Source organism: Humulus lupulus, chromosome 8, assembly GCF_963169125.1.
Source record: "Humulus lupulus chromosome 8, drHumLupu1.1, whole genome shotgun sequence".
Classification (NCBI taxonomy): domain Eukaryota; kingdom Viridiplantae; phylum Streptophyta; class Magnoliopsida; order Rosales; family Cannabaceae; genus Humulus; species Humulus lupulus.
Genome location: NC_084800.1, coordinates 48,978,326 through 48,988,383, shown reverse-complemented (window position 1 = coordinate 48,988,383; position 10,058 = coordinate 48,978,326). Strand labels below are relative to the sequence as shown.

General features: G+C 33.1%; 2 protein-coding genes across 2 annotated transcripts; both read left to right on the top strand.

Moving 5' to 3' along the window:
• Window positions 1-2,396: 2,396 nt before the first annotated feature.
• On the top strand, window positions 2,397-5,858 carry LOC133797133 (glucan endo-1,3-beta-glucosidase 13-like). The gene is made up of 4 exons (XM_062234941.1): window positions 2,397-2,726; window positions 3,523-4,800; window positions 5,168-5,198; window positions 5,302-5,858. The coding sequence occupies exons 1-4, from the start codon at window positions 2,672-2,674 to the stop codon at window positions 5,438-5,440; spliced, it is 1,503 nt and encodes a 500-aa protein (XP_062090925.1). The 5' UTR covers window positions 2,397-2,671; the 3' UTR covers window positions 5,441-5,858.
• Window positions 5,859-6,621: 763 nt separating this feature from the next.
• LOC133797132 (mitogen-activated protein kinase kinase 6) lies at window positions 6,622-9,824 on the top strand. Its single transcript, XM_062234940.1, has 8 exons — window positions 6,622-6,850; window positions 7,242-7,326; window positions 7,649-7,783; window positions 8,344-8,568; window positions 8,684-8,866; window positions 9,028-9,251; window positions 9,415-9,460; window positions 9,553-9,824. The coding sequence occupies exons 1-8, from the start codon at window positions 6,777-6,779 to the stop codon at window positions 9,643-9,645; spliced, it is 1,065 nt and encodes a 354-aa protein (XP_062090924.1). The 5' UTR covers window positions 6,622-6,776; the 3' UTR covers window positions 9,646-9,824.
• Window positions 9,825-10,058: the final 234 nt, after the last annotated feature.

Here is a 10,058-nt window from a genome sequence, read left to right as displayed (position 1 = left end):
TAATACACATAGTCATATAACATGCTTTAAATCATAATCATGCATCTTAATCATTACAATCACACATAATCTCCGTTATGCCCTCCAGACACACTAATTAAGGCCCTTAAGCCTAATTAGTGAATTTGGGTCGTCACATTAATACTTGATTTGTATGTACTCGTGAAGGAGAATATAAATCTTCAAATACATCTCAAATACATCTCACTAATAACGAGTCTCAATAAAAATCATGCCTCAAAATGTTACTCTAAAATAGTGTTACACTATTTTTCCAACCGTTATAACACGTAATGAATTCGAAAAAAAAAATATAACAATATCGAGAACATTACATGATTACATTAAATTTAATCTTATTTAGTTCAATACAAATATATATATATATATATTAATTGTTGTGGTAAGCACTAACGATACTTAAGTTTGTATATTTTATTTTTAAGAGAAAATAACTTTCATTCAAGATAAAAATTGATCATAATCTTACAGGTTAGACAATACTAAAAGAGTTGTAAAGATCTCGCCAAAAAAATTACCAAACAAAAACTAATCAAGCCAATTACAGTGAAAGAGTAAATCAGCCAAATACTAAAGTCATCCTCAAACATGGGGAGACACACACAAAATAGATCAAAATCCCATCCCAACATAAAATAAATGATCACCTTTTAAAAAATTACAATTAAGTGGTGATGTTCTAAATCGAATCGACGACACCACCAGGTATGACCTAAATAAAAGAAAATATCTAACATAATAGCACAAGCGAAGATCCTCCGGGGACAAAGTGATATAACACCCTTATTACATCAACAAACCCAAACAAAAGCTAACAAATAAGAAAAATTAAAACAACAAAACATGACCAATGGGCAACATGGAGCACCTTAACCTTAATTGGACTAAAAGCCACGCTAGCCAAAACAAAATTTTAAAGTGGTATCATTTTATCACTAAAATAACTTAATTTTCACACTAGTTTATTATAACTTCATCTCAACTCATTGCCCTAAATAATAAAATACTAAAAATCGGTGATGGAGTGAGAACTAAATTACAGTGGGCTATTTTTTTATTTATTTTTTAAAATGTATAGAACATTTTAAATACATTTTTCAAATTTCTTACACTAATTTATATATATATATTTTAAAAAGCTTAGTGTGGCCATGACCATCCCTAATCCTCTTAGCTCCCTTCTAATATTATTATTATTATTTTCTCTTATGTTAATTATATAATTAATATAATTTTACAAAAAAAATACTTAATTTTACTAAAATAAATTATATTTTTAAGGTTAATTTTTTTTTAATTTTACGATTTTAAAGAAATTTTACAATTTTATGATTTTGTCTTTTCTCTTTTTTAATGTTGTTTTCCAGTTATTTTTATATTGTTTTAAGATTTTTTTATAGGTTGATATTTAGTTATTCTTATATATATATATATATATTTTGTATTTTTTTAAAGTTTATTCCATATTGATGCAGTGACAGTGAGTTGCAATGTTCAACTAAAATTAATTATTATAACCTCTAAGTCCAAGGTATAAAACATATAATAATTATTATAACCTCTAAGTCCAAGGTATAAACACATAATAATTATCCTTTAAAAAAACACATAATAACTATCAACATTCAATGACATAACACCATTAAAATTTTGAATTATTAGACAAATATCTAACACACTCATTATATATATAAATCTGTTTATGTTAAATAAAAAATATATCATTATGTATTTTATTTCTTTTTAAAAAAGAGTCTTGATTCTATTTCAAAATTATATTGGGTAAATAGTTATTTAATATTATCAGTTTTGCCGAAATATAAAGTTAGTATACTATATTTTTAATAATGTTCATCTAATATTTATATATTTGTCCTCAAATTTGTTCAATAAACTCTAATTTAAGGTATAAAAAATATACAACTTCAAATTATAAAATAACAAATAATCACTATTGAAAATATAAGTACCAATACGGCCATAAAACCCATTAGATCAAGAGTGTGACTCAAGCTTATTATAACATTTAAGTAATATATTTGATGTTGAAAGGGTCCGTTCAATTTTAATTTATGAAAGTGAATGTTTTTATTCAATATTCACCATTTTATATGAATAAATTTCTGATGAAAAAAAAATGAAAGTGAATGTTTTTATTAAATATTCACGTGTGTCAAGCAAATTCTTTTTTGTCATAATTTTTTTTGTTTATACTTTTTCGAGTTCGACAAGGGGAAAAAAAGGGTTTACATAAATGTAGTTGGGTACTTGGACCGGAGTAGTGGAAAACAGAACAGACATCTTACTTGTGTTATGGACCCGAGGCCATTCATTAAACTATAATTTATAAAATAAGCGCATAAGTCCGGCCCTGCTGACATAATTTCCTGTCCCCTGAAAAAAACCACAGAACCTTTTCCCATAAATACAAGCTAAGCATAATTTAAGTACTCGGATGCTGTTTTTAGTGCTTATGCTTCTGTTCTGGTCTGCTCTGCTCTCGAGCTCACCAGTGGGTGGTTTTTCCATAAAGTTAAAAACAAATAACATAAAAAAGGTTAGAGCCGTTGCTGGTAGTAGCGGTGCTCAGAATAATACCGTTTCAATCTTGCTAGAAAGAAGAAGCAGAGTATAGAGAGAGAGAGACCCAATGGGGAGGGTGTTCAGGCTTGGCTTTGTGCTTTCACTGTTGCTTGTACTATTGGGTTTGTGCCATTTTTCTTTGATTTTCCTTCTTTCTGGTTTTTCTTACTCTTTGATGTGTTTGTGGGATTGAAAATGTCTATGGTGTTTCTGCTACGTTTTTCAGTTTTATTTTCTCTGTTTGCAGATTATTAGATCTTTGTTTATAGTGAATGCGAATGCGAGGACAATGTCGGTGCTTTTATTTCTCATAAATATATGCTTCTGCTTACTTGTATTTTTTGGTCAATGTATATTTTTAACAGAGGAATACCCATGTAACAAGTAAGGAAAACTAGGGAGAAAGAGAAACCACTGTTGTTTTCTAGGTCTACCTTTTAAATTTGTTTCAAAGGGCTGGATTGAACATAATCTGGGCCACCTAATTATCTTCTGTGTTTAATGAACTAATAGTGACCTTAAAACTATACCTATCTACCTGAATAACTGAGTACATGAGTGTCCACTTTAAGGTTCGAGTGTCTTTTGATAATATACTTGGGTTTTAAGGTAGTGCAACTGCAGAGTTGAGGAAATTTTACTACATGAATTAGTTTTGTTCATTCCCATTTGGTAGATTGGACCATTTTAACTGAGTCTCCTTGAAGGTTGATCATGATATGTTTAACTAGGTCGTTTGTTATGCAATGTGTACCAACTGTAATTTTGTTTTTAAGAAAGAATTTTTTTCCCAACACTAAGAGAAACTCCTTTAGTTGAGGACTTAATCTGCTCTCAGTCTCTCTGATTGTTCGTGTACATGATTTGTTTCGGCATATGTAATCCATTTTATGATTTTGATGAACTGTCTCTCGGCAGATGGCTGCCGTGCAAGTTTTGTTGGAGTTTGCTATGGAAGAAATGCTGATGATCTTCCTGTACCAGACAAGGCGGCTGAGCTTGTTAAACTTCATAACATAAAATATGTGAGGATTTATGACTCTAATGTTCAAGTCCTCAAGGCCTTTGCAAACACTGGAATTGAGCTAATGATTGGAGTCCCAAACTCGGACTTACTATCGTTCTCCCAGTTCCAATCCAATGCAGACAATTGGCTTAAGAACAACATCCTCCCTTACTATCCAGCTACAAAGATTACATACATTACTGTTGGTGCTGAAGTTACTGAGAGCCCTGGTAATGTTTCTGCTTTAGTAGTCCCTGCCATGAAAAATGTACTTACAGCCCTCCGAAAGGCCGGTCTGCAGAAGAAGATTAAAGTCTCAAGTACTCATTCCCTTGGAGTTCTGTCTCGATCATTCCCTCCATCCGCAGGGGCTTTTAATAGTAGCCATGCATTTTTCCTCAAACCATTGCTGGAATTTCTTGCAGAAAATGGTTCTCCATTCATGATTAATATTTATCCTTACTATGCTTATAGAGATTCAGCTAGCAATATCTCTCTGGATTATGCTTTATTTGAGTCTTCCTCTGAAGTAATTGATCCAAATACTGGTTTGTTGTACACAAACATGTTTGATGCTCAGATTGATGCTCTCTACTATGCACTGATGGCTTTGAATTTCAAAACAATCAAAGTCATGGTCACAGAAACAGGTTGGCCCTCCAAAGGATCTCCTAAGGAGACGGCTGCTACTCCTGATAATGCTCAAACTTATAATACTAATCTCATTCGCCATGTCATAAACAATACTGGTACACCTGCAAAGACTGGAGAGGAGGTTGATGTGTATATATTTTCCTTGTTCAATGAAAACAGGAAACCCGGATTGGAATCTGAAAGAAACTGGGGATTGTTTTATCCAGACCAGACCAGTGTCTATAACCTGGATTTCACTGGAAGAGGTACTGTGGATGTAGCTACAGGGTCTAATTCCACCAGCTCAAATGGAACAAATACATGGTGCATCGCGTCAAACAAGACTTCTGAAATCGACTTGCAGAGCGCCCTGGATTGGGCTTGTGGTTCTGGAAATGTGGACTGTACTGCTATCCAGCCTAGCCAGCCTTGTTATGAGCCAGATAATCTGGCATCTCATGCTTCTTATGCATTTAACAGCTACTACCAGCAAAATGGGGCTAGCGAAATAGCTTGCAGCTTCGGAGGTGCAGGAATTAGAGTTGACAGGGACCCAAGTATGTAATTTATTTTTATTTTAATCTTGTGCAGGTATCAGAAATCTTACAAAAAAGTAAACCAACACATCAAACTAGCTGCTTTAACGGTGAAGCCAATAAGCTGTGAAAATCATGTACAAAACAGTGCCTTAGGACATGAAAAACTAGAAGTTTAAGCAACTTATTTTATTTTCTCTAGAAGTTTGGCCCTTTGCTAAATAGTAGAAAAGGTAGAATAGGAGAAAATGCTATTTTTCGGCTGTCTGTTATGCTTGGAGTAGCTGCTTAATCTAGTTTACTTCTCTTATTCGCCTACTTAGCTCATCTAACTGTGAAAAGGGCCATACTTGAGAATCTTCACTCACGAAAGTTTTCAACCGTGCAGGCTATGACAGTTGTCTCTACATGACTGCTGGGTAAGTTTATTACTGCGAAAACCTTAGCTTCAAATCTTTGGGTGCTCAGTACCACCTAATAATGTCAATCTAAAATTGCTTCTCTTCTGTGATTCTCATGCAGGAGCAACAAAACTATTGCAAGTAATACAACTGCAATTTCTTCGAAATCTTTGTCCACCCGAATCATTTTTCCTGCATGGTTCTCTACCTTCTTTGTGGCTACCTTCGTCTCAGTTCTCTTGGAAGTCAACCATGTCTGAGGAGAGTTTGATATTGAAGAAACAAGAAGTATATTTTGCCCCATTCACGCAACGATTGAGCTGATGTTAAAAACACTTAATGGTTTGAGAAATTTTGTATGATAATGAAGACAACTGACAAAAACCATCCAAGGTATAAGATAAGAAAGTATGTATACCTCTTGGACATATGGTTGTGGCTCCCTGCATATGTTGTATTACTATCTTTATTTTTTTTACCCCTCTAAGCTTTGAAAATTGTTTTATATTTTTCAAGTAAGGTAAAGGCTGAAGGGGACTTTGGGAGATTCATATTGTAGGTCCAATCTTGATGTTTCAAAAACATTTAATGCAGCCGAAGAATCAAAGAATGAATTTTGGTCATTCATGTAGGAAATTGATGAACTCTAGTATGAAAGAAGAGTTTTTTTTTTCTTCATTTAGGAAATTTTACTTGGCCATTCATTATTGTTACGTTATTCTGGTCTCCAAGTTTTACTGTTATAGTTTATACAAAAATTTATTGTTCTGCATTGTGTGTACATTTTCTTATTTTTTGAAACAAAAGCCTTCTACTACAAGTTACAACTATAACTAGTAATTGTGTGAAGAAAATTTGCTTCTAGTTGTATTGTATATTCAGCAATTAATAGTTAGAAGTTATTGTCGTTTACTAGTTTTGGCTCACCAACTTTCAACTTGAATACCCCAAACTTATTTATTGGTGTACCTTAAGTTATTTTATGAATTCAGTGTTGATGAAATGTAATTATAAATTCGAGGTCTAAGTTGTGAAAAATTCTAATTTGAGAGACCAATTATGTTTAAGATTGATTGATTTTCTTTTCTTTTCTTTTTTTATAAAATGAACGGCCCTTGGAATAAATAAACATAACACAAAAACGACATATAAAAATAATGTCGTTCTTCCAGAAGATTGAAACGAAATGTCGTTGTTATTGATACCATCATCAACGTCAAGGCACGAATCACAATTGATGACGTATGAGAATGAAAACGACAATATTTCGAGTCCAAACGCAAAACGACACGCGTTTATAAAATGAACTGTGCCGTTTTTCCTCGAAGAAATATCAGAATTTGAAATTTAATAATTAAAAATAAAAATATAAAAATAACGTTGCGCGGTCTAAGTCGTTTGAATTTTATGCAAGTACTTTAACGAGTCAATTGTCGCCTTCTCCAATCAATATTCCATGCTCACTCCATACCACACCACAAAACATTAAAGAAAGTTTCTCTTTGAATCCGTCTTTACACAGACAAACCCTAGCGACCCCACGGAAAATTGATTTAACTTCTCTCCTCTCTACTCTACTCTTCTGTACCCATCATCATGAAGACCAAGACGCCATTGAAGCAACTCAAGCTCTCCGTTCCTGTTCAAGAAACCTCAATTTCTTCCTTCTTGTGAGTTCCTCTTTATGATCTTTCTATTATATGTATTGTTTTCTTGATTTGGGCTTTTTTTTCACCCCTTATTCGTGTTGCTTTGTTTGACTGCTGAAAATATATGGTAGCGAAAGTGGCATTGGTTTGTGTATAATTAAGAATACTTGAAAGTCTGAAGATTGTAATTGACTGCAAGCTAGTGCTTTGCTGATAAAGTAGAGTAATTTGGTCATTTTGGGACATTTATTGACTTTGGTAATATTTTTTTTGTGGCTAATATAATTAAGTAGCCTCCTTGCAGTCTTATTTCTTTTTTCTTCTCAACCCATTTCTCTATTTTATTTACTTGTTAACCAGATAGTGGTAAGAAATTTCCCTCTTTAAGAGTTCGATGAATTTTCAATTTCAGGACTGCAAGTGGTACATTTCATGATGGCGATTTGCTCCTAAACCAGAAAGGGTTGCGGCTGATCTCAGAAGAAAAGGAAGCCCTCGTAAGATTTTCATTCATATCATTCCTTGAATTGATCATCTGATCATTGCTTTCCATTTAATCATAAGTTTGAGTCACTTTTAATTAAGCTGAAAATACGAATTTGGGTATTTAGAAAATAATAAAGACGATATATTCCTTCAGGCCTATAAGAATTGATCTTTTAATGTCTCCACCATGTTTATGTCTTGACTAATTGTCTGTGCCTGCTATGTGGCAGTGCATATTAATGAATATATCATGTTGATATATATGTTTCCATCTTGTTTGTAAACTATAACGACTTTTTTTCTAATTTAAAAGTTTCTTTCGTAATTGAACAGCCTACCAATAATAAGGAGCTTAGCATCGAGTTTTCATTGGAAGATCTTGAGACTATTAAAGTAATTGGCAAAGGAAGTGGTGGTGTGGTACAACTTGTTCGTCATAAATGGATAGGAGAGTTGTTTGCCTTGAAGGTCAGCTTACCAAGAAATAACTGCTACTTGTTTTTTTTTTGTTTTGAACTTGTTAATGTAGTTTTCTATATATGTGTTTTCTTTTATTTCTGAATTCAATTTGATAGTAAATGCTGATCTAGCGGAAAGTTTTTCCCCTCTTATACTCAATTACTGTGTGAAATTTTCTTATTGTTGTGTTACACATAATAGGAGGTCTACACTTTTTTTTTTGGATATATTGTCTAACTCATATTTGTTAGTTTCAGCCCGTCAGGGTCACATCTTGACTTGGAACTCACTAATTTAATGTGGCGGCATTCACTCCTTTTGTATGACTTTCCTAAATGACCAGCTTTTGTTTATTAAACTTAAGGCAATATAGGATTAGCTATATTTGCCTTTCTAAATGACTAAATTTATGGGTATACTAATGCAATTAGCAATAGTATATTCTATCGTTCTGTCTTCAGTTCAACGTTGTATCTTCTTCTATAAGCTCTAGGTTCAAAGGAAATTGCTGATATCAGTTAAGAAGTCAGCTATTGGTGTATAACTTAGAATTACTTTTCTTCCTACAGGTCATCCAGATGAATATCCAAGAAGAAATTCGTAAACAGATTGTACAGGAGCTCAAAATAAACCAGGCAGCACAATGTCCTCATGTGGTTGTTTGTTACCACTCTTTTTATCACAACGGAGCCATTTCTCTTGTATTAGAATACATGGATCGTGGTTCTCTAGTAGATGTGATCAAACAAGTTAATACAATTCTTGAACCATATCTTGCAGTCCTTTGTAAACAGGTCCATTTTCCCCCTTTTGAACTTAAATTTTAAGATCTACCGCTTTTTTTTTTTTGTCTTGGTTCTTTTTCTTTCTTATATATTGCTTAATAGAAGATTTACAATTGTATTTCAGGTTTTACAAGGTCTTGTGTACTTGCATAATGAAAGACATGTAATACATAGAGATATTAAGCCATCCAATCTCCTTGTAAATCACAAAGGGGAAGTGAAGATTACTGACTTTGGTGTAAGTGCAACACTAGCCAGCTCTATAGGTCAAAGGGACACATTTGTGGGTACTTATAACTACATGTCGGTATGTCATCTATTTTTCTTCTACGGTTAATTAATCCCTTAATGATGAATTTTGAGTTGGGGCCTGAAACACAACATTTTGTTTTGATTTCTTCAAGATATTAATGGATTTACAAACTCGTATGAAATATAAAGAAAGACTGTTTTAATTTCTTTCATTAGCCGGAGCGAATTAGTGGAAATGCATATGACTATAGCAGCGATATTTGGAGCTTAGGCATGGTTGTACTCGAGTGTGCTATAGGACGGTTCCCTTATATGCAATCTGAAGATCAGCAAAGCTGGCCAAGCTTTTATGAACTTTTGGAAGCTATTGTGGAAAACCCACCACCAACTGCTCCATCAGATCAGTTCTCCCCGGAATTCTGTTCTTTTGTGTCAGCTTGGTAATCTTTTTCTTGCATGTAATATCAGTTTATTGAAGCTATATTTGAGTCAAATGATTAGTTCCAAAACACTACTATTGTTAGTCTTGACATCCAACTTCTTACTCCGGTATTTTCAATTAAAGGTTAGTTTGTCTTATTATATTTACTGTTGAATTTGCAGCATTCAGAAGGATCCGAAGAAAAGGTCATCCTCCTTGGACCTTTTGGTTAGTAGTAATACATGTTCTTCTTTCAATTATTTGGAAAATCATGACAGTTGATGTTAGAATGATGTCTAATTCTCCTTTTGTCTTTCCAGAATCACCCTTTCATAAAGAAGTTTGAAGACAAAGACATCGATCTCGGAATTTTGGTTGGTAGCTTGGAGCCTCCAATAAATTTTCCTAGATAGATAGATAGGTAGCTCTGTATTGTAATGTTAACTGTGTGGATAAACTGTTTGTTATCCCATGTATCAGTGTTCAGTTTTGATCAAACTTTACATGGATCTTTCCATGATAACTTAACAGATCATATAATATCATAATTTGTTTCTTACCTATTAAGATAGCTTAAACTCCAATTTCTTGATGTCCATTTAGACATTTATTTATACCCTTCATAACTGCATTAATTTTCACCTCTGGCATACTAAATTGGATCATTATAGCTTGTTTACATGATAATATACCCTTCATTGATGCACTATTGATTTTGTATCGAAACACCATCGATTTTGCATCGAAAAAGTATCGCTTTGGCGAAAAACAAGTTTTTATGTTTGTATCGCAAGAACATCGAAACACCATCAATTTTGCATCAAAA

Bases quoted from the DNA above. Each gene is read 5' to 3' on its own strand.
- LOC133797133 (XM_062234941.1), top strand. From the start codon at position 2,672: ATGGGGAGGGTGTTCAGGCTTGGCTTTGTGCTTTCACTGTTGCTTGTA. The intron at 2,727-3,522 runs GTTTGTGCCATT...GTCTCTCGGCAG, and splicing joins ACTGTTGCTTGTACTATTGG to ATGGCTGCCGTGCAAGTTTT. The intron at 4,801-5,167 runs GTATGTAATTTA...TCAACCGTGCAG, and splicing joins TAGAGTTGACAGGGACCCAA to GCTATGACAGTTGTCTCTAC.
- LOC133797132 (XM_062234940.1), top strand. From the start codon at position 6,777: ATGAAGACCAAGACGCCATTGAAGCAACTCAAGCTCTCCGTTCCTGTT. The intron at 6,851-7,241 runs GTGAGTTCCTCT...TTTCAATTTCAG, and splicing joins ACCTCAATTTCTTCCTTCTT to GACTGCAAGTGGTACATTTC. The intron at 8,867-9,027 runs GTATGTCATCTA...TTCTTTCATTAG, and splicing joins GTACTTATAACTACATGTCG to CCGGAGCGAATTAGTGGAAA.